The sequence below is a fragment of the Carettochelys insculpta genome, chromosome 23 (assembly GCF_033958435.1).
Source record: "Carettochelys insculpta isolate YL-2023 chromosome 23, ASM3395843v1, whole genome shotgun sequence".
NCBI lineage: Eukaryota > Metazoa > Chordata > Testudines > Carettochelyidae > Carettochelys > Carettochelys insculpta.
In genome coordinates, this window is record NC_134159.1 from 15862285 (window position 1) to 15886434 (window position 24150).

A 24150-nucleotide genomic window follows, 5' to 3' on the forward strand; every position below is an offset into this window, starting at 1 on the left:
CATGTGCCAACAATGCCCAGATGCTTTGTATATTGGACAGACTTCTAACTCCCTTAGACACAGGGTCAATGGGCACAAAACAGACATCAAAACACTCCAGATCCACAAACCAGGTAGTCAACATTTTAATGGAATGGGGCATTCTGTCAGTGACCTAAAGGTATGTGTGTTACTGAAGAAGAATTATCGCACCGTTCTGGAAAGGGAAACAGCCGAGCTGGCTTTTATATTCAAATTCAGCACATTAACACATGGTTTAAATCATGATGGGAACTTTCTGAGTCACTATAGGGGCTCATCTGCATACTTGGCTCAATCTAATTCTTGACCTTCCCCCCAACTCTCTGATTTGCTCACCTTGATTATCTTTTTCTGATTTGTCCTCCTTGGTTACTGTTTTTGGTTCTCTGTGCCTTAAATATTGAGTCTGTTCTGGTCTGAAGAAGTGGGTCTGTCCCACGAAAGCTCGCCTAATAAACTATTTTGCTAGTCTTTAAAGTGCTACTTGACTGCTTTTTGTTTTGATAGTGTATAGACTAGCACGGCTTCCTCTCTGTTACTATCCAAAATGTTAGTTAGAGCAGGGATTCCCAGCCTATGGGTTGGGACCCAAACATGGGTCATGATTAGATTATTTAAGGGTCACCAGCAGCATGTGGTTCTTAAAGGAATCATTTGCAGCTCCTTAACGCTGCCACATCCAGCAGCTATCTCTAGCCATAGAGAAATGATTGCGCATTACAAAGACAGCTCAACAGAGAAACAATCACGCATTACAAAGACAGATTCTCCACCTTTGAGATTCGTAGTCATCGCAGGCAAGCCACTTAACAGATTCTTGCAGTAAGTTATTTTTGCTCCCTCTTCCCTTCCCCTCTTTTGCCGCCCTTGGTCCTCCCCTTCTGTTCTATGGAGCTGATTTGTCAGTTTTTATATTTTTGTTTGTATCTCCCTCCACCCCGAGTGACTCCCTACAGCCCAAGTGTGACCACCCCATAGTCCCCCACCTCCCCCAGCCCCTGAGTGACGCCCCCCAGCAACTCCAGCCTCTAAGTGTGGGGTTTAAGCTCAGGGAGCAGGCAAGGGGGAAGGGAAGGGTTTGTGGATGAGGGTCTTTCCACCTTCACAACTTAGATCAACTATAATAAAGCACTGCTATTTTATTATTGTATTTTCCCTTTTTCTATGAAATAACTACTACAAATATATAAACATGAGGGAGCACAATTTTATCTTCTTGCCTCAGGTGCAAAATTAGCGAGTTACAGCACTGGTTTCCCTCCCCATCCCTCCGGTTTTGAATGGCCTTGGGTCACCAAGTTTTCCTGAGTTGTCAGAATGGGTCCCCGTCTGGAAAAGGCTGGAAACCACTGAGTTACAGTAAAGATCAAGACAAGCCAAAGTGCTAAATCCAACTCTTAGCACCCCTTGAAATAGTAATGTGGAGGAACTGGTTAAGATGGCCATGGGTATATGACGGAAGATGGCCCCTGCCTGTAAGTTCACCTCTGAGTTACCAAAAAGGGGCAACAGAGTACAACTGCGTTCATGGCCCCATTAGCAATATTCAACAGACTATCACAGGGAAGTCAGGAACAGATGAAGCTCACAGCTGGAGCCACATTCCCATGAGAACCCCACCCCCTCCTTTCAGCTGGAAATTGGGATGCCATGTCAGTGCTTCTGGAATAAAAGCAGGAGTTGCAGGATTCTGTCTGCTCAGGGTGGCAAGAGCAGAGCAGAGCACAGCGGTGTTAAATGAGGCACAGGACACAGCTAGTCTTCTGGGACAGGCTTTTGCTTGGAATGTTGAAGACTCCCCGCTCCCTAAAAACAAACAACCCCCAGCTACCAGTCCCCTAGAAATACACAGACTCATTTTTCAGACAGGAGGGCACTAAGTGAGAGCTAAGAGCCAGTCCCAAAAGCAGCAGGAATGGGAGTGACAGAACTGTCAACACAGCTCCTAGGAATGAGCCTGAGCAGGATTTTAAAAAAAAAAACCCAAGGACTTCACTCCAAATGAGCTAAAGTTCTAGACACTTGCTCTGAAAGGAGGCCAGGCTGAAAGGATCGACAGCCAGGCACCTCCAGGCAGTTACAATGTAAAATATTCCAACTCTTCAGCAACTGCTGAATATTAACCATGCATCTGAAGGCTAGAGCCAGCATTACATACAGGCACATTATAAAGCAGAGGGTTAAGCACTCCCCAGAGGGAACAGGCTCAAAAAGGCCCTGTTTGAGCTGGTGAAATAGAACTGCAGCCATAGTCCTCTTAAAAATGTTACCAAGAGGCAGGAGTTTGTTTTTAAAGCCCTGATCAAAGTCACCTGTTAACTGACTTGAGACTACAGTTTGGAAAACCAGCCTTAGCAGTGTTCTACTCCTGCCTGTGTCTCATGAGTCACATCAATGTAACAGCTCTCATGACAGCAATATGTTTGTGTTAAGATTAATGATTTTTATACACACATCAATTCTTTAACATGCAAGATCCTATAGCAGTGCCTAAGGCATTTTTCAGGGCCTTGACTGCACTGCCATCTACTGGCAGGAAGAAGAGTAGCAGTGTCTTTCACTCACTGACAGATGACCTACCGAAGAATATAGAACAGAAATAACTGTCCCCTTCAGACTACTGGTTCAGCTAATCCCATACCAAACTTCTGACTGTGGCCAGCACCAGCTACTTCAGAGGAAAGTGCACAGAACCCGATAATTGTTCACTGTGCAGTAACAAAGCCTCACAGGACATTCTTTCCAAATTCCCATCAGCTAATCTACATGTTACCTTATAGCAGTGAGTTCCACCGGCTGGTATATTTAAAAATGTACTTTTGTCTGTTTGAATGTTGTTCTCTTTTGGTTTAAGTTGGGTGTCCCCTTATTCTTGGGATTATAAAAGAATGAATAGGAGCACCTAACTTATCACCTATACACCATTTACTATTTCATATACCACTAACAACCCCTCCAAACTCAAAAAAGCTGCAGTCTTTTCCATCTCTCTTCATAGGATGCTCATCCACACCTCTCATTGTTTTTATTACTGGTCTCAGTCGGGATATTGTAGGTCACCTCACAGGTGGAGCAACTGAGGCATGGAGAGGAACAGTGACTTCACCAAGTGTCCCTCTGCAAGTCAAGGCAGCACCAAAAAGAGAAGCCAGGACTCTGGCCCCCACTAAAATGGCTGAGACAATATAAAGATCTTCAGTTATTTCTTCTCTCCTGAACTGCTGTTGGATGCCTTTGCTTGAACAAGTTGCATGTGGAGGCTTCAGGCGAGTGAAATAGAAGTGTGTTTTGTAATACTTGTTAATCAAACTTCCACTCCCGCCTCAGCTCTGCAAGAGAATTAATGTTGTTCAGTCTGCCTTTGGGAAGCAAGCAGCAGACATCTGGAGCTGGATGTCTGAAGAGAATGAGACGTTAAGTGGCATCTTTCAGGGACAAGGCCTCCCAGGTATGTAAAGGCCAGTATGCCACTATTTTTCAACCAACAGGAGCTTCTTCCTACTGGAACATCTGAGGCATGCTGGTCATGACCCTGTCTTCTACACCAGTATAAGGTGCAGTCCTTCTCATACGTAGAGGCCATTGGTGCAGCAGCAGGGAACTCTTCCCTCTTGCCACACTAACACCACTGTACTGCACCTGTGACGCTCTCATTCCACCTCCACAGGGATAAAAAAGCCTCTCCTACATTCATACCCCCACTTGGGCCTGGATGTCACATGCTTGCATGGTTACACTTCAAGGATTTTTTTTTAACCAATATACAAAGGCCCTGATCTAGAAAAAGCTATGTGAAGGAGCATTTCTGCTGTATGTCTTGCGCTATGAGAACTGAGAACAGCTGGTTCACCCTTGATCTCTGTCCTCTACACCAAACTAGTCCTGATGAGGCTCTGATGAGAGCTCTCACCTTGAGACTATTTCTCAGACGTGGCAAGACCTCTAGCTTCGATCATTTTATTCAGAACCTTTCTTGCTCTATTTCCATCTGTTCTCCATGCAGCTAAATGGAAGAGCTGGCGCTGCAAGACAGAATGCTCATTTGAGCTAATGAACCCACTAATTTGCGTTGTTTTTAGTTATTGTGCCCACACGCTTTTTTCAGCAAATGGCGCTTTATTATTTCATTAGCCAATATTGTACCGGATCTGTTCCACTGGACCTGGAATGTTCAGTAGACTCCTGGTCTCATCATTCAGGACAAAGTTAAAAGAACTTTGACTTATTTTAAATAGCCTTTAATTACAATTCAATGCCAAAACACGTTCAAGGTGTTCCGGTCACTCAGACCTCACGAATATCTTGGGCAGCTCCCATCCCTCTGATGGCTTTTTCAACCCAGCTTTCAGCCAGATGCGTTTCAGATCTCTTTCAAACTTTGCCTGGAAAGAAAAAAGGATGACTGAGAGGTCTCTTGAAAGTGACACATTCAAACCACAACACCTCGCTGCATAAGTATCCTAAAGAGAATCTGGCTAGTATCTGTAAGAAGGAAGCAGCACATTAACTAGGTGGCCTGTCTTGCTTCTCTTACTATACTGTATTTTCTATTACAGCAAATACATTTCAAATGCCATATAACTGAGTTCTTGAAATGTTCCGCAAAGAATACTGAAAACAGAGACCCATTTAAGTAGTTAAAATATTAAGAAAATTAATATCCAGTAGGGCTCAAGAAAGGAAAAGGGACTTAATATTGGCTCTTTGAACTAGAAAAGGTTAACTGAGACTAACAAGCCACAACATCTGCTAAGGATGCAGGTGGTGAGAGAAAGAGACTAGAGCAGGGATGAAATAAATTGAAGCACAGAAGACACGAGGGCTATGGAAAGGCAAATTAAGTATCCACACGAACTAATGGAGCTGCATCTGCCTCTACCAGCATCTCTTTTCCCCTCCCTACCAACAGTCTAAAGAGTAAAATGCTTCTAGGAAGGAGCATAGCAGGGTATTTTCTCCTCACAGCTGTAGATACTGACTGCTCTGGGCACATCAACTGAAGATGCTGGGAAGACAAGGAATGAGTGGTTATTACACCAACTATCCAAACATATCTTGGGCACATGTACTATTCATTGGTGCACATAAGATTATCTTTATCCACTGCAAAAGTCTTAACCATCCAACTCTTCAAATTATTGGCATGTCAAGATAAATCACCATGCACAGTGATGTATCACGCCATCATTCAAAGTTCAGTACAGCTCTTTACAGCTACAGAAATATTCAATACCTGGCCAACAAATCAGAAAGAAGTTCAGTGTGTTCTGAAATGCCCACGATGTGAAAACCATCTGCACATCACACTGGAATTGCCCCAATTGCTTTGATGAGAATGCTGCTGTTTTTCACAAGTTAACTCTACAGGAAAAGCGCTGCGCCAGTTGTTAACCATAGCTCAAGAAAGTGCCAGCCACGTTCTGAAAAGTGCCTCTGCTGGTTTATTGAGCAGCTTAACTTAATCTCACCTGACGTCTCTTCCTGCGACCGTCCAGTATCTTCCTCCTCAAAAACCGTATTCGTTTTTGCAGCTTTCTGTACTTATGTCGATTCATTTTCCTCCTGCGGATCTTCAACATGTTTTGACACTCAACCTTGTTAGCGCTGGCTTCTTCTCCTTCTTCCTTCACTTCAGCTCCCTCCTCACATGGGGGGCAGTCATATTGTCGGGCAGGTTCACACCCTAGCTTTTCACGAACATTGATGACCTCCACTTTAGGGAGGGAGTATTTAACAGTTAGCCAGCTTTCTAAAGGGCTGATGGACATTTTTCTGGGGACCAGTATTTCTTCCAGTTCCGGGTCCAGGGCATGCCAGCGCTGAGGTTGGGCTCCATTGTTATTAGAGGGTTGTGTGCTGTAATTTGCAGATGTAGGATGAGAGCACAGAAGAGAAGATACTGATCTTGGCAAAAAACATCCTCAAAGAAACAAGAATTGTGTTTAAGTGTTAAACTTCTTGATGAACACATTACATATATCGCTAGCTTTAAAACAGCTGAATATTAAAATGAAACTCCAAAAGCTACATTAAAAGTCATTCATGTTCCAAACTCAAGCACTTATAAGATAGGAAATGCCACATTTACTTTTGCTTCTGCAACTGTAATTCCATCCCTCAGAACACTAGTCACTGAAGAAAGTAGGGGTCACATGGAACAAAAATAGCATGTAATCATGTAATTAAGACTGTAAAGTTGCTTTGGGAGTCATCTGGCATTTCTTAACTTCTAAGAGGGTGAGTTTTCAAGAGAAAGTTATTTATCTTAACAATTTTCATATGTATTTTTCTAAATTTGTTCAGAGTAAAAAGAAACTCAAATTCTATTGTGTACAACTGTAACAACTAACTAATTGTGCACTATCACATTGGTCTGAACCCTGATCCTTCAGGGTTGCAGCAAAGACTTGTACTACACTAGCCTGCAGCAGCAGCAGCAGCAGCAGGTTGTAATCTCAGGGAAGATATGGACATATCGGTCTATTTCAGGGGAGCCCAGTCCAGCCCTTTCTGTTCCCCTTCCCCCAGAAGATGGAAAACTTCTGCATCTTATGATTTTGCCAAGGGAAAAGAACAGAATGCTGGAGCCAAGTGCACAGGGATGGGTTATGACAGCAGTTTTCAAACTGTGTGCTGTGGTACTAAATGTGACATTTATGAGCAATCGATTCTGCTGAAAAAAGGTTTGCTGTGAAACTGTTTGTCTTATTGAAGTGTGTCGTGTTACTGAAAAGTTTGGGAACCACTCATTTATGAGATGCTCTCAACCTAATTCTGTTTCTTGCTCTCACTCAGGAGTTGGAGGTGCTCCTAGCTGTACACCCAAGAGAGGACACAGGGAGCTGGTGCCTTTGGGTAAGGAGAGGTGGAAAGGAGAAAACCTGACTTAAAGGTATCAGAGGGGGATAACTACGGTATATAGATGTTGCTATTGTGGGATCATCATTAAAACAGAGATGAGAAATTTCAAATAATTATTTAGAGCACTAAGTTCAAAAACAGTTTGGAATGCAGAGTTTAAAAGTATGCAAAGAATAAACTACAATATAACCATGAGTTCAACTAAGGCAAAATATGCACTTTTCCTTTAGCAAAAGGGTACAATTCAACCAATGAAAATTAAGTTAAAGAGGCTACCCAGCAGCTAGAACAGGAAAAAAGTCAGATCTAGAAAGATGTTAATAACATGAAAAGATCTCAGCATTCAACCCTCCTATTCTCAAATATATGAATTCCACCTTAAGATCGTGTATAGCCCTCACACAAAACCTCACAACAGTACCATTATGCCAGACATCAGGATTGCTCTTCAGAACGAAGGACTTACTCTCCTTATTTGCAATGCTTGCTGGCAAAGAAAACTCTGGAAGTCTATAACCCTGGAAACGTCATAATAAGATTTTGCACTAAGAGTTCTACCACAGACGCGTCTGGAGTTTGTTTTTTGAGTTTCACGGTCCTGTTTACCTGCAAATCGTGAGGCCGTCACTAACTGAGACGTTAGCCGTGATATCAACATGTTTGTTACCGATTTCTTTCTTCTCTAAAAACCAGTGACAACTGCCAAAATAAGCGCATTCATTTGGTGGACTATACGGAACAGGAAAGGAAATCAGCCAGTCACCCCCACACACGGCCCCTAACGGCCCCCGGCCATGCCCCCCACATTGACCCCAATGGCCCCCCAGCCGCAGTGCCCCACCCCACACTGACCCCAATGGCCCCCCGGCCACGGCCCCCCCCCACACTAACCCCAATGCCCCCCCCGACCAAGACCCCCCCACTAACCCCAATGACGCACCCCGACCAAGACACCCCCCAGTAACCCCAATGGCCCCCCAGCCACAGTCCCCCCCCCAGTTGATCCCAATGCAGCCCCGGCCACGGCCCCCTCCCCGCCCCTTTACCGCAGGGATCCGCGGCCTACGCCGCCGCCCCGCGGGAACGACCCGAGGGCCGCACTCACCATCCCGGCCCTGTTCCCGGAAGTTCCGGTGACGCTGCCAACCCGCCCCGCGCCGCCCCGCGCCCCAGCGTTCGCGTTCCGGCCCCGAGGGTTCCGGCCCCGCGCTCACTGGTCGGCCTAGGTTGTGCCGAGCATGCGCGGGACGGGAGGTGCTTGTTCCCAGAGCGGGCGCGAGCGCGATCGCCGGGTCAGCCAGGCGCTTAGACTGGCACCCCCCGTGCCCGGCGGGCGGACAGGATCCAGCAGAGAGGAGAGCACCCCCCGCCGCCAACTCGTGCACACGCACGGGCGCGCCCCAGGCACACGCACACGCACGGGTGGGCCCCGACACACACGCACACACACGTGCGAGCCCAGATACACGCGCACCCGCGCACCCTCAGGCGCATGCATACTCCTAGTGGTGAGAGCCCCAGACAGACACATGAATGCACCGAGGGGGTGTCACATTCACACACAGGTGAGTCCAAAACACATGATCACCCATGCACGAATGCACACAGAGTGAGCAACACACATTTGCACATATGTGCACACATAGGTGAGCCCCACACATGCACCCTGAGGGTTGAGCCCCAGACACACTAACACATGCAAGTGGGTAGGCCCCGATGTACACATGGATATAGAGGTTACCTGTGCGTGGACATGTGTCCAAATCCAAATCTTGAATTAGGGAAAGCACACAAGGGTCTGGATTTCTGTAATTATGTAGGTCAGCAATGGGCAACCTAGGCTAGAGAGTGGCCCCTCCCCATCTCAGTGGGCCACAAGATTGTCATAACCAGGGATCTGCAACCTGCACTTCTGGAGCCGCAGGGGGCTCTTTAAGGACTTTATGGCTCCTAACACCACTTGCAAAGTTAAAAAAAACTCACACCCCTCCTGATTATTTTCAATAAATGGTGAACATCTAAAAGTCCCAAAATGAACAACTCATATCTAAATAGCAAACAATGTGCTCTCGAAATGTTGGATAACTCTCCCTAGAGTCCTCCAGAGAGAGAAGGTTCAGGAGTAGAAGTCAGGAAGACAGTGGTACAAACACACATGAAGGGTGGTACAAACACACACATTACAAATAGAATATGTAAAAAGTTCGTAACTGTCCTGCAGTAAACATTCCTTGCATCCGAAATCACTGTGTGCGCTGTTCTTAAAATGGGTTACAAAAGGTATGGTTTGGCGTTATTTATTAAGGACCATCTTGTATTCACGTGCTTTGTGACTCTTGAATTACTGGGTGTTTTACCAAATTGGAAAAAACGTCTCCTTGCTATTTTGGTTGCTGACCCAGGTCATAACCAAGACGGCCATCCAGGACAGGGCAGTTTTGTTAATTTGCAAGATACATCGATTGAAACAAAAGCACTTGGAATGAATGCAGAGACAGCACACAGCACTCAATGTTCTGTGTGGTCAGCAGGCACCTCACTTCACGTGTGTGACGTTAGTAATGCCGATAAGAAAAAAGTAAATGAAGGCACAGGCCACCATTAGCATAATGCCCTGGCTAAATTTACCACGGATCTTTGGTGCACATGGCGTGACTGGCAGCAGTGTCAGATTTGTTTCATAATGCTACTTGGATAAGCTGGGTCAGGTGAAGGCTGTATTTCCCCTCCCACCTCTGCAGGAAGAGGGGACTGTTTGTTTATGCCTAAAGGGAAGCTCCAGGAAGGACTAAATTAAGACAGTCCCAGGTTCTATCTACACCATACCCACGTCATCTCTCCCACACTAGCTTAGCTCCCTTTGGATCTGTGCCCATGCCAAGACCTCCCCCTTTCGGAGGGCTGGTGGAAACAACAGTTGTCCCCGCCTCCCCGCTAGTTCTCCAAGCACCACTAGCACCTGAGTTCATGGAAAGGCAGGGAGAGGCCCACAGGATGTATCCCAGTAGTTTGGGGGTGACTGCTTGGAGGGCAGGGAGAAGGGACTCTTTAGAGGCTGTCTGCTGGCACTGATGCCCTAATGAGATGTAGAACAGGAGTTTTCAACCAGGGGCCTGAGGGTGGTCACATGCACGTTTCATGGGGGCTCCCAAGCATTAGACTCATGGGCCCATAGCAGAAAGCCAAAGCCCCACTGCATAGGGCTGACTCCCAGGCCTTGAGCCCCACCAGCCAAAGCTGGAGCCGTGTTGCTTTGTGGGGGCACCTGTGGTATGGGGCAACTGCCCAGCGTGCTACTCCCTAACAGCAGCCCTGGGTTTTGTACCCATAAAACTAGTTACTTAGACACAGGGGGGCCGCGGTATTTTTCCAGCATGCTGAGAACCACTGGTGTAGAACAGGGGTAAACAGTCATTTTCACGGGGGTGGGGGGGGATGACACTCCAAACTTTGGTAAATCATCAAGGGCTGGCTCCTGGGTCCTGGAAGGGGTGTGTGACTGTGTATGTGTGACACAGAGTGGGAGAACGTGTGTAGCACAGACTGTGGGTGCGTGCATGACAGACCGTGTGAGCGGCTGCTAGTAGGTTAGTTTCTGAGACCCCGGGCATTGTCTCTTTAAGACAAGGAAAGCTGTCCTTTTCTGTTGCCTCCCCTCCCCTCAACTCTGCGGAGGTGGGTATTATGGGAGGATCGGGGGAGAGAGAGAACAGGCACCCTGGCTGTTGGAGAAATGTGACAGACACCCATCACAGTCACTCACAGGACTTCAGACTGGAGTAGCTCCATAGTGTGGTCCCCTGCCCTGCAGAGATAGGGCAGAGGGACCAGGAGACACTGTGACTGCAGTACTCTGCCTCCCACCTGCTCCCACCCCCCAGCTAGTAGTGGGAAGCAGCTCAGCTGCAGGAAGGAGCAAGGTGGGGTGATGGGCAGCTGACTCACACGCTCTGCTAATCAGCTGAGTGGGCTGGATAGAAATCGGGGGCAGGCCTGATGTATCTCACCCACCTCTGATGGGGATGGTAGTTTGCCTCTTTCCCAGCAATTGGTCAGTCTGACTTCGTTACAGAGCACTACAACTCGGAGGCACCTCGAGAGATTATCAAGTTCGGTGCCTTGCACTCACAGCGGGACCAAGCACCATCTAGATCAGGGGCCAGCAACCTTCCCACGGGGGGGATGCCAAAATTTGATCGCAACATACAGTCCGAGTGCTGGTGATACTTTTTAGTCACTAGTAGTCCTACTTACAGCAGCTGCACTAGTAAATGAAGGTGCACAGTTCTACCATTTAGGTGGTGGGTGGTAACATTAGCTAATTGTTTGTTAATCCACAGGCAGCATGACTGTGCAAGCTGCCAGCTGCATGGGAGCGGAGGGGCGGGGCTGAGCTCCTGCCACTCTCTGGGCGCATGCTGGGGGCTGTTGGCCCCTGAGCTAGACCACCCCCAAGAGGTATTTTTCTAACTTGCTCTTAAATGCCTCAGCTAGCGGTAGTCAGGCATGTGAACAAGGGGAAAAAAGATCGAGTGGCTGTGAGATCTGTATTTTAAATTCTGCTGCAAGCCTGCACGAGGGCAGGTTTTTAAAAACAGCTATTGTTTAGGAAGAGACAACTCCTAGTTTTGGCCTTTGTCCACCTTGCTGTTAAATCACATTTCATCAGGACAGGGAGCTACTTGTTAACACACCATCAAAAATAATTAGGTAACTTGACCAACAGGGTTAGTGCTTCAACAAGTACCATTTCTAAACAGGAAAAAAAAACTTTGAAGAAAATGCTTCAGTATTTCCTGCAATAAGGCTTTGCTTTCACCCTAACCTCCGTCAGTATGCAAAGAGCTCTGCTCTAGAACCCAGCTACAGGGAACATTTTGTAACCAAGAATGAGTGGCTCCCCATGTTTTGGAACTGAGCCTGCTTCTAACGGACACTCTCATGAGCACTGGACTGAGAGCAACGTCTTTCTGCTGGAAGTCAGCTCTCTCGCTTTGCCCCGTAGGGAGCCTCTGAAATTGTGCAGTCAACGAGCAGTTTTCATTTTAACAAAAGCAGCTTTTATTAAAGACTAATCTGTATACTTGGGGATCTGGCACCCAGCGAGGAAAGAAACAAGTCTCTTGTGTAATGGCCTAGGAACACTTCTCCAGAAGGGCAGCAGCCAGATTTAGTGAATTAAAGCTTCAGTCCTTGCCCACCTGAACAGCACTGACCTGCCAGACTCCTTTATAGCGCAAGAGCTACCACAGTGGTTCAGCCAGCAGGAGCCACCCAGCTGTGTCCCTCTACCTCTGCCTTTATCTGTCCCTCCACTTCTGCCTGGCCTCTGCTTTGGTTTTGGATGTCAGTAGGTCTAATCCCCTGAGCTGTAGTTTTGGCAAAGTGGGACATTTGCTACATGTACCATTCCCTGTGTCCTGGGGGATTGCAGCAGTTATTAGAACATAGCAATACCGTTCATTCCAAAGCAGACCGAAAACTTCCAAGTGTCTGTACAGAATGGATAACAGATGGACCATTTCAACTAGTGGGGCTTGGGGACACAAGCCCTGCCCCACCCCCACAACTCTGCCCCTTCCACACCAACAAGAGCCCCCTCCTGTAGCTGCTGCTAGCCCCTGCACAGCCCCCCGCCCCAAATGTGTCCTCTAGCCCTTGCCCCCTAGGTCAGGGTCATGACCACAGTCTGTCCCGGAGCTCCAAAGAGCTTGTGAGCCTTGCAGCTGCAGCCTGCCCTATCCTCAGGGCTCTGGTGGACAGCGCATCCCTGCCCCTCTAAGCCCCAGACAGGAGAGCAAGGAGGTGCAGTCCCAGCTTCCCTAGGCTGTGCCTGCTGGCCAGACCTTTAACCCACAAGCCCCACCACCTCGCAGCCGACCGGCCAGCCCCAGCTCCAGGAGGACAGGTGACGTGGTGCAACCCCCAGCCTGCCTGGCCCAGCCTCTGGTGCTGCAATGGCAGGCTGCAGGAGGGGGTCTGGAGGACTCTGGTGGAGCATGGTCGGGGTGAAGCAGTTTGGGACGACAATGCCTTCATCTGCCTACGATATCCATCGCCCATGATGCTGGAATTTAAATATTGGTTGGCAATCTTATCCGATCATTCAGGGCATGTGCTACCATGGTGCATCTGACGCAGCAGATCTTTACTCACAAAAGCGTGTGCTCCAATATGTGTTAGTCTATAAGGTGCCATGGGACTTCTCATTGTTTATGTGGATACAGACTAACACAGCTACCCCTCTGCTACTTGTTACCATGGTACCATTTCCCCTTTGTTATCTAGGAAGGAGCCGTTGTCTTTTTTGCTGAGATTAGCCAGCACGGAGAGGATACCTGGGATAGCTTCTTGTACTGTCAAGGGAGCCTAGAAGGATGAAGATTAAAAGAATTATGAGGCGTATCCTTGGGGAAAGGCAAGCAATAGAGTTCTACTGAAGGCTGTACGAGCGCTTCCTTAATGCTGTACTTGATACAGTTTCCTAGCCAATGAGATGCGCTAAGGCAAGGGGCTCTTCAACAGTTACAGTACTGCAAGAGAGACAATATATTTTCAGGTCTTGAGATGCAAGGTTGGTCCTACTTAAAAAAAACAGAGTGTCTTGACGTCACTAACCAGTAGGGTGACCCCATTGCCCTATGGCAAATACAGGACACCGGCCTCTGGGGATGGGGCACTGCTGTTCCATGTCAGGGCTCCTTGGCAATGGGGGCAGCTGCTCCACAGTGAGGCACCAGGAATGGGGGTTCCACAGCCTCCTGCGGAGCAGGAGCGGGGATCCCACAACATCCCAGCAGGGGGCACCAGGGATGAAGAGGCCACCCCGTGGCAGAGCTCATCAGCAGTGGGGGCCGCCTCTGTGGGGTGCCAGGGAATGGGGCAGCCGCCCAACGGAGGAGCTCCCTGGCAGTGGGGGCTGCTGTCTCGAGACACCAGGTGTCAGGGAACAGGAGCTCCACAAAGTACGGGACAATTTGCCCATTTACTTTAAAAAAAAAAAAAAGCTTAAATAAGGGACTATCCCAGGAAAAGCAGGACAGATGGTCACCGTACAAACCATGCATCCACCCATGTCCGTTTGAATCCAGCCTGGGTGCAGAGAAACGCAAAGGATTTCATCTGCTGTCAGGTCTACAGCAAGACACCTGGTGATCATATTCAGAGCGGTCTAGAGGAAGAAAGATGGGTTCCATTAGTATCGGCTTTGAGGTCTGGAAGTGAGCTAGCGTAACCCACACACCTGCTGGGTGAGGGAGACCGTCTCATCCAGTGGTTCTAAACCCATTTACAGTGAGAATAACAAATCTGCTCTGCAGCCTGAGCAAACAGGCAATGGGTTTTTAGCTCGTGTGGTAGAGGCTCACGTTCTGTGTCCCAAAGGTCCCAGGTTCAATTCTGCCCAGAGATAACCAGCGTCTGCTGCCACCAATGGCTCCTGACCTAAAAAAGATTCCCCACCGCTGTGTTCTACTGACTAGTGAGTCTCTACCTAGTTGTCAAGACATCTTGTGCAGTAAATAGAATGAACCCCTATTTCTAAGTTAGTTATTAGTTTAGGGTCCCCTCCAGCCCAGAGCTTTGCCTGGTTCCAATGGAACATACCTTTGGAAAACACCCACCTTTGCTATTCTATAGGGATAGACTTTCAGGAACATCTCATTTTCCTGGACCAGTTGCATGGAGGCTGAAATTGATGACATGTTGATAATGGCTGCTCGGTGACAACCCATCCCAGTGCCCAGCTGAGCTGCCTTCCTCAGAAGGGGAAGAAAGGCCTGTACGAGAGAGAATGTTTATTTTATTTAAACAATTTCAATCTCAGCCTGACCAAGGTCAAATTGAGATTAAAATCCCTGTTCTATTAACAGCCACATGCAGCACGGCCATGACAATTTCATGCTACCATTTGACTTGCAGTGACATTATCAGATGAGTAGACCCTCTACAGAGGTCGCTAATGGTGTTAGTGGACTTTAGAACCACCACAGGTCTATCATTCCCATGAGGCAATCAGCTTCTCAGTTTAAGTACTCTTTACAGTCCCAGATTCTTTGATGGGCCTGGCACCGCGGACCCCTAAGTATTCTTGTCCCAAAGACAGGGAGTTTAGCTTATCACCCCAAAAGGCTAGAAGCTGACATGGAAGAGCCCATCATGGACTGTTCATTGTTCAAATCAGAGACCGTGGTCATACTTTACGTAGAAAGGGGCAAGCTCAGCGTTCGGGCATCTGCCCAGGAGAGATTCAAATGCCACCCAGCTGATCTGAAGAGCACCCACAGTCAGCAGCATGTGTTTCTATAATGGGGCACATCCGCACGTATGATGATGCCACAAAATTTATTCCACCCACAGATGGAAAACACTGGCCATTCTCCATCTATTCAGGTTGAGCTGAGACTACCCTGCTTGCCTAACTGACGTCTCTCCAGAAGAGTTTAAGAGTTCTGAGAGGCAGCATTAGCCAGGGACCAGACAATTAAGCATTAGCTTATCTCTGCAAGACTCATCAGGCTTGTAGGCAAAGGTTGGGGCTCACAAAGACTTAGGGCTTGTCTGTACTTACTGGAAGATCAATGTGCTGCACTCAGCCTTCCAGAGTTTGATTCTATGCGTCTGTGAAGACACGGCAAAAATTGACCTCTCTGGGTGTGGCTGTCAACTTGGCTACCATGCGGAGTAAGAGACATTGCCACAAGACTAAAGACGCGCCAATTACATTAGGGAAGTAAGCCGATTCTGGTACATCGATTCTAGCTACGCAAATGCCATAGCTAGAACCGCGTATCTGAAATCGACTTCTTCCCCTAGTATAGGCATGCCCTTATACAGGCAGCACATAAAGGACAGAGGCAAAGTCTCTTTCCCAAAGCAAAGGAAATATCCCAGCCTTACCTTAGTGACCATCAACTGAGCAACCGTGTTGGTTTCATAAATGGTGAGCATGGCCTCAGCTGTGACTTCTTCCAGGGAAGCCAACACATTGATGCCAGCATTGTTAATGAGGCAGTTGAGTCCTTCGTCACCCAAAAGCTCTTCCACTTCCTTGACAGCTTTCTTTATGCTGTTTTCACAGACCACATCTGCCAGGGAGGAAAGGAAAGACCAGTTCTAAAGTGGATGCTGCAGGACAGTGACAGTTTGTGTACCCAGCACGGGCTGGAAGTGCAAAGCCAGTGCATCAGTCTGGTCAGGATATGCGTAGGAAATACACGTGGGTGGAAATTTAAGTCCCACTGCAACAAGCATGGGCAGAACACTTAGGGTATGTTCATACTACGCGGAAGATGGACCCGGTCAGGGGTTCGATTTCACCCACCTGGTAGAGATGCATGAAATTGAACTGTCTGGGGCTGGCAGTCGACCCCTGTACACCTCCATATCACAAGGAGTAAGGGAGGTTGATGGAAGAATTTCTCCTGTCGACCTCCTTCTGTGAAGACGATTGGGTTAGTCGACTGCAGATATGCCAATTCCGGCTACGCAATTGCCATAGCTAGAATTGCGTATCTGCAATCGACTTTAATGTCTAGTGTAGACCTGCCCTTAGGCTAGAGGAATGTTGCAGGCTCCATGTCGTCCCAGGTGTCTTCCCTTTAACGAACGTCGGAAATAAAGATTTCCTCACTCTGGCCTGATACACATCTGGCCATGCACGGCCAGTCCTGATGCTTGGTTGATCTCCATTATTCTTCACACCCAGAAGGGAGTGAGTGCACTACAATGATCACATCAAGATCAGGGTACAAAGGGAAAGGAAGTGTGATCTCAATCCAGCACCAGTACTGGGGCCGTGCGAGCAGACGCAAGCTAACGGAGAGGAGAGTTTGGGTCTCTGCCCATCAGCCCATTCCAGATAGAGATGAAATCCAGAGAGAGTGAGGATTCAAACCCTAAGGTTGTTTGGATGTGAAGTTTTGCCTCAGGCTGGGTCTACCCTAGGGAAAGAAAATGTCAACTGCAGATAAGCAATTCCAGCTACGGCAATTGCGTGGCTAGAATCGATATATCTGCAATCGACTTAACTGTCTGTCCACGCTAAGAAGGTTAATGCGAGGATTTCTTCTGTCATCCCCCCTTAATCCTTGTGTCTTGCGGGAGGACAGGGGTCGCGTCTCACAAGGTGTACAGGGGACAACTGAGACCCCCAAGAGGTTGATTTTGTGTGTCCCGACCAGACACGCAAAATCGAACCCCGGAAGATCAACCCTGAGCAGGTCAGTCTTCTGGGGCAGTGAAGACATAGCCTCAGTCTCCTCCCTCGGAGACACCGACCGAAAGCTGGCACGCTTTTCTCAGGGGAGGGCGACTCTTTTCTAGAGGCAGTAAACTGATGTCGAATTGATCTAAAAAAAGTTTCGGTTAAAGACACACAACCTGAGCTGTGACAGACAAGCCAACTAATCCGGGAGGCCAAGTACTGGCACCCATTATCCCTGTCTACTTCGGTGGTCACCCAGGAGAGAGGCAAAATGCCACCCAGCTGGTTGGCAGAGGGCTGGCAGACTAAACTTCTATTGGTGGTGCACATCCGCACATGCCTTGGTGCACACAACAAAGTTGATTCCACCCACGGATAGAAAAAGTGTGATGGACCATTGATTGGCCCTGACCATTTCTCCAACACTAGACAAAACCAGAGTTTCCACGCAAGCGTTAGACGGAGCCTATTAAATACCAGAGATCTGGAGAGCGGCTTTAAGTGATTACTGAAGAAAAACAACTGCTACAGGTCTTCTACCCTCATGCATCAAAAGTAACCCAACCTTGCTACGGTAGCACATGCTTCTGCTCGTCACAAGGCCCCTGCACTCACCAAGCTGGAGTACTTTGATGTTTCTATGCTGCTTGCTGAGCTGCTGGAGCTCCTGGAAACAGAAGGAAAAATGGAGGTGAGGTGTCATACCTACCTGTGACTAGGGCTCTTTTCAGGAATGTTGAGCGCTCCGGCCCAGTTAGCCTGGCGGCGGCAGCACATTAGCCAGCACAGAGAAACCAAACTCTTCATGACTCGCTTAGGGAAACCGCTAGCTGCGCCGCACCACGAAGGCACTCCGCTTAGGTTCTCCATTGCACTAACATGCAGGACGTGTATGGAGCCGGTCTAGCCAGCAGTGTTCCCTGTACGCTCAGCGCTTGGGCAGCTGCCCAAGAGAGATTCAGGTGGGTGGTGCCCACCCACATATGCCCTGGTGCACATTACATTTATTCTACACAGGGATGGGAAAAAAATTAGAGGGAGCTTTGCTGGCCAGCAGACAGATCGCCACTGGTGAGCCCATCCTGCAGCAGGCGTTCGAGGGCAGACACTGGAACGGAGAGTGCCTGCAGCTGCTAGACAGATAGGACACGGCGGCTCCCCTCGCAGAGCGGTGGTGACTGACTTACACCCCAATTGTAAAATAAAGAGTTCAGTCAGTTTAGATGAGGGCACCTCCATGCTGGCATCAGCACAGAAGAGCACTCGCTTCAGCATGGCGCAGCCAGTATCTGAGAACCTACAAGGGCGATCCTTGGGAAGCCTCCTTCATCGCGCAAGAATCAAGGCGGTCTTTTCAGTTACATGCACCACAGTTAAGACAGGGGCGTACAAAGTGGGGGGCAGGCCCCCTTGAGGCGGGGCATGAACAGTCCTAAGTGGAGGCACAGCACAAGTGGCTGCCAGGTCGCAGGCTCATCCAGCTCATTGAAATATGTTTGTAGGGATGTGAGAGGAAAGCCAGGCAGGGAAGGGGTTAAACAACCTGTTTGCCCAATTAGCCTCACCCTGTTTCACCCGCTGCCAGTGTCAGGCCTGGAGGCAGGATAAGAGGAGGGAAGGCAGCTTAGTTCAGGGCTGACCCCCCAAGAGGCAGGAGCTGGCTCTGAAACATGCAGGGCCTGAGCCAGAGCTGCTATGGGGTTGGCTGCTGGAGGACAGAGCTGCTGAATCCTCCCCAAGGCAAAGAGGGGGAGAATCCCAGAGACCCCTTCAGAGGGGAAGCTAGACTCTTGGGCCTATGCCCTAAACTAATACTATAGCCTCTCGGGTGTGGGCTGAAGACCTACACCTTGGGCCTCTAGGTGCTCCAAGGGGCCTAGCCACTAGGCCACCCTGCCAACAGGGGGAACTGCCTGTAATGTTCCTGTTCTTATGTATGCAAATTCACATGTATCCACTGATTAATAAAGTTCTTACATTCCATGGACTTATTTTCTTACAAGTGCCAAAAGCCTAGATTGACAGATTCTGGTTGATAGCTCCTGGAGGAACACTTTCACCTCCAAGTCACAAAGCCTAGCCAAATAAGCTTGAGAAGAACTCTTCCAGCCAGTCACATCAGCAGGCTGAACTCCCAGTGACACAGCCAGCCCTCACCTTCCATGCATAAGCAGCCCAGGAGGCTGAGAACATTCACAGCAAGTTCACTCATTTAGGAGCTCATCGGAGCAGAGGTTGGAAGAGGCTTGTCCAGGAGTTGTGTGGTTAAGGAAGACGACTACTTCTGTTTTCAGAGTGATGTGGAGTCTCTTTTTGTTCTGTCCAGAACTACTAACCGCTGCAATTTTTATCCCAGAGTTGAACATTAACGTTTTTGATCACTGTTTATGTTTATTTGAATACATTCGAGTTAAGATATACGGCAGTTGTGACTCAGGTAAAGCCTGGGGTCAGGATCAATGATGCAGTTCCCTTTTCCCCACTCCAGACTGAAATGCAACAAGTTCCAAAATCTTCCCAGAATGTAGCATCTGTCTTAGGGCTTGTTTACAATTACTGGGAAATCAAACCTTCTGGCATTCAATTTCACGTATATGGTAAAAGCCTTGCACTGCCAGGCTCTCCTTTTACTCACAGCAGCCCTGCTCAAAATACAGCCATGTGGCTGTATGTGACCCCGAGTCTGTATTTGCAAACACAACAGGAAGTCCTGTGGCACCTTATAGACTAACAGATATTTTGGAGTTTCAGCTTTCATGAGCAAAGACCTGGTTCAGGAAGCAGGTCTTTGCCCACGAAAGCTTTTGCTCCAAGATATTTGTTAGTCTATAACATGCCACAGAACTTCTTGTTGTTTTTGAAGATACAGACTAACACAGCTACCTCTCTCTCTGTATTTGCAAAGGAAGAAAGCCCCAGGCTTTTAGTCACATGGCTCAGGGGGCAAGGGGAGGAGTAGGGGCTTTTGAAGTCCAGGAGTCCTTTTGAAAGACACCCACCTCCTTCACAGGCATCATGTGATTAGAAAGTGGCACTCTCAAATTGTGTGCAGATGCCATTGTGCTAATAAGGTGCTGCATATTCACAACAGTGCCTCATTAGTATCTGCCCAAATCCCTCATTACCATGGCCCTTCCAAAAGGAGGGGGCTAGTGTAGATGCGGCCAAAGTGTTTTCTTCTGGAAGAAAGGGGTTTTTACAGAAGAAAAACCTCAGTATAGACAAGCCCTCAGAGCCCTATGAAATAGAAACAGTTGGGGAAGGTTATTCTTCTCAGGAGAGGATAATGGCATCCCCTGCCTGGACTGGCTTGACTTGTTTCCACGCCTCCTCCTCAAAGAGTTTGAAGAAGAGCTAAATAACCATCAAGTGTCTCTTTTCTTACATTAATGTGTGTTGGAATTGTGTTTCTTCGACTCCTTGTGAAAGCAATGGGAGCGGAAATCATTTGAGACTGAGGACGTGTCTACACCGTTCCCCACGCCCCACCAAAAACACCCTTTTCTCCGACCGGCCCTCCCCCGCTCCCTCCCCCACCCAAAGCCTTCACAGAGTCAAGTGCGATAATTCAAGATGAGAGCTTTTCCACTCAAAATAATCGCTCCAGCTCTGCGGACGCCTTTTGCAGATCTCTCACCCTTCCAAAAGTGGGAAAGGAACGTGTGAGCACAAAACACAGCAATCGGCTCTCCAGGTGGCTCCTTTCGCAAGGCTACGGCTGTAATTCAGAATGCTCCGTTTCGCAATGCCAGGGCTGTGCAAATGGGATTTTCTAACATTACTTATTTCAACGTTAGAATGTTGAAGTACGTACCATCAAAAAGCCCCATAGAGGCACGATCACCTGGCGGGCAGAAGTCGCAGACAAGAAGTGGGTAGCAGCAGGTGGTGACGGAGAACCAGCAGGGCAAGGGAAGAGAGACAATGAGCAGCCAACAGAGCGGTGGTGGCACTAGCCTTGGCCAGTGGAGACAAGAGGACGAGCACAGAGAGGCACAATGAGCAGGCAGTGGCAGAGAGGTGCGAAAGGCCACAGGGCAGCAGCAGTGAGCAGACAGAGGGCAAGTGACCAGTTGAGCGAGTAAAAGGCTTTTTCAGAGCCCCTCAGGATGGGGGCAGAACTCTGGGACCACAGGGCCACCTTGCCACATCTCCATGCAGGAACCAGAAAGCAAGATGTGCCACTGCTTCTAGGAGCTGCGTAAGGGGTCACCCAGACCGCCCTGCCATGCCACAGCCCTTTTTCCCCTCCTGCCCTCCAAACCCCTCAGCCCCAGTCCATGCTCACTTACATCCCAAATGGCTCATCCCCAGCCCCACACCAGCGCCCTCATGTTCCCACACAACCCAGACGCCTCCTGTACCCTGAACCCCTCATTCCTTGCCCCACTCCAGCAATCACCCCCCAACCCAGTCTGTACTGCCTCCTACACCTCAGCCCCTCCCACACTCAACCTCAGCTCCCTCTCCAGCCTAGAGCTCCCCCTGCTCCCTGAAGCCCACATCCCCAGCCCCACCCTCAGAGCCTGCACCCCCAGCCAGTGCCCTCCCTCCCCCAAGTCAGCCCAATGAAAATGAGGGAGGGAGGGTGGGGAGGGGAATGAGCAGGGTGGGGGGCCAGAGGTCCATGGACATAGCCAGGTGTTAGTTTCATGCAAGTAGAAAGTTGGCAACCCCATATTCCAGGCAGTGTCTCTGGAGTCAGCCCATGGCAGAATGTGACCTTGCAATCAGCGGGTGGGTCACAAGCTCAAGGGCTTATTCCAAATGGTAGAGAGCAGATCAGAGACCCAGCTCACTGGGTCTTTCGTACTGTAGCCATGCACCAGAGCACGGCAGCTTACTTTCCGCTCTGTCCCAGCAGGAATTCCACACCAAACAGTAACAGATTTTGGACATACAGCAACAGACATTGTGCCTATTTTAAAGTTTTGCAAAACTCTGCAAGTTTCATTTGATAGTAAATAAATGTCGTTCCAGCACGGCAGTGGGGAGCCCAGGTCACCAACTGCTTGCAGGTGGGAAGTTACCCTGAAGCCCACCCCTCCCACCACTTCCCTGTGCCAAGGGCTCAGCAGTGAGGCTGCTGCCCCGGCCCCTCTCTGCTAGTTGCATCAATGGTGACTGGCCAGGCTCAGCCTAGCAGGAGCCCAGCACATAGAGGTGTGTCTGGGTATGGGTGCAGGTGGCTCTATGGGAGATCTGCACAGGGGCTCTTGGGTGGGGTCAGGGTGCAATGTGACTCTGCAGGGTATTTAGGTAATTGTGGTTGGCCCTCAGTGAGGAGTCCAGGTGCTGGCGGGGGGGAGGTTTCCAGGTGCAGCTGCTTGGGGATCAGTGAGGTTTGGGGAGGTGGTCATAGTAGTAGAGGGTAGGGCTCATCAGGGCTCAAGGGGAGCCCCAGCTGCTCCCTCCCCATCCCATTTCTTCTCCATCCCGTCCACAGCCCCTGCTATTGCCTAGAGGATGGGGGGGAAGTTCCCAGCCACACAGAGAAGGGACAGCAGGACCCCCCCCCACCCCGGGCTGCATTCAGCATTAGGGGCCCAGGAGCCCAGACACGATCTCCTTCCTTTGGGTAGCCCTGCGCTTGCAGAAATAAGAGGGTTGTACTGCACCCCCCCATGCACTCTGCACCTGGCTGTGTCCCCCAGGGCTGCTTTCCTGCCATTTTCTGGGGGGGCATTGTCCCAGGCACACAGAATCCCCCCCAGCACAGCTCCCCCCCCCGAGCAGCAGCCCCCAGCAGCACAGCCCCCCCCAGGCACAAAGGGCTAAGCCGTGGAGAGACAAGTCACCTTCCAGGGGGGACAGCCGGGGGAACGGGGTCTGAGTGGGGCTGCTCCAGAGTTCTGTGGGGCACAGCCCGGAGAGCCGCTCTCAGCTCTGTGGGGCACAGCCGCCGGCCGAGCCAGGCTGCACCCAGGCCACGGGGGGAGGGACGGGGGGCAACTTCCCCCCGGGGATTTGCGGGGCGCGCGGAAGCCCCTCACCCCTCTGACCTGCGCCTTCTCCGGGTAGCGGCACGTGGCGATGAGCCAGTCGGGAGCGGGGCAGGCGGTAGCCAGCCCCCGCACCAGCCCCAGCCCGATGCCGCGGCTGCAGCCGGTGATGAGCACGGAGCGGCAGCGCTGCTGAGCCATGCTGCAGAGCGGGTGCTCGCCCAGCGGCCGCGGGCGCCTCTTAAACCGGCCTGGAAAGGCAGGGCCAGGAGCTGGCCTCCGCCCAGCCACCCAGCCAGGGCCCTACCCCCCGGGGCCGTCCCTGGCGCCCCAGCTGCTCCCCTGGACCCCCAAACCCGGCCGAGGCTCCCTCCTGCTCCCGGCCCCGCGGGGATCTCCCCGCATCGCCCCCGGGGGCCCCCTTGCCCTCCCAGGGTCCCATTCCAGTCCCATCCCCCTCCCCCTCCCAGTGTCTCAACCTTCCCAGGGCTCCACCCCCATCCCACCTCATCCCTTTCCCAGAGCCCCACCCCCATCCCATCCCCTCCTCACTGTCCCATTCTTCTTCCAGCCCCCCCATCCCGCCTCATCCCCTCCCAGTGCCCGAACCCCCTCCCAGTGTCTCACCCCCCCAGGATCATACCCCCTCCCACTCATTCCCATCCCATCCCCCTCTCAGGGCCACTCCCCACTCATTCCAGTCTCATTCTCCACCCAGGACCCCACCCTACCTAACCCCCCCACTCATCCCCCTCCCAGGGCCCCAGCTTCTCCTCCTCTCCAGCCACCCTTGCAAATCCCCACCCCCTTGCCTCCTCTTGCTGCTGGGCCCCACCCCAGGCGGTTCCCTCCCAACTCCCCACCCAGCCCCTCTGCCAGGCTTTTCTCCAAGCAGCGCCTCCCTCCCACTCCTTTCCCGGGCCCCTCTCCCCACCAGCCCCTGGAAAGAGGGGAAGCTCAACAGCTCACAATCATCCCAATGCCTCCCTAGGCGTGCCTGCCCCACCCCCCTGTCCTGCCATCTCTCTGCTGCCTGGAGCCCTTTCTGCTGGGGCCCCAGGGCTGAGTGTAAAAACTGGGCTTGACAAAAGAAAGAAAATACGAATTCCCAACCCACTGCTG

General features: G+C 50.2%; 2 protein-coding genes across 4 annotated transcripts; both read right to left on the bottom strand.

The window, feature by feature from the left end:
- Window positions 1-4117: 4117 nt before the first annotated feature.
- AURKAIP1 (aurora kinase A interacting protein 1) lies at window positions 4118-8028 on the bottom strand. 3 transcript variants are annotated; one of them, XM_074975588.1, is made up of 4 exons: window positions 7988-8028; window positions 7489-7581; window positions 5490-5941; window positions 4118-4403 (listed from the first exon to the last, which is right to left on the bottom strand). In XM_074975588.1, the coding sequence occupies exons 2-4, from the start codon at window positions 7538-7540 to the stop codon at window positions 4302-4304; spliced, it is 606 nt and encodes a 201-aa protein (XP_074831689.1). In that variant the 5' UTR covers window positions 7541-7581; window positions 7988-8028; the 3' UTR covers window positions 4118-4301. The 3 variants fall into 3 exon arrangements, with proteins under 3 accessions (XP_074831689.1, XP_074831688.1, XP_074831690.1); XM_074975587.1 differs by having other exon boundaries at window positions 7929-7988; XM_074975589.1 differs by lacking the exon at window positions 7988-8028 and having other exon boundaries at window positions 7489-7605.
- Window positions 8029-12540: 4512 nt separating this feature from the next.
- LOC142001041 (C-signal-like) lies at window positions 12541-23229 on the bottom strand. The gene is made up of 6 exons (XM_074975888.1): window positions 23089-23229; window positions 17702-17753; window positions 15781-15968; window positions 14505-14660; window positions 13943-14053; window positions 12541-13251 (listed from the first exon to the last, which is right to left on the bottom strand). The coding sequence occupies exons 1-6, from the start codon at window positions 23227-23229 to the stop codon at window positions 13138-13140; spliced, it is 762 nt and encodes a 253-aa protein (XP_074831989.1). The 3' UTR covers window positions 12541-13137.
- Between the last annotated feature and the right edge of the window lie 921 nt (window positions 23230-24150).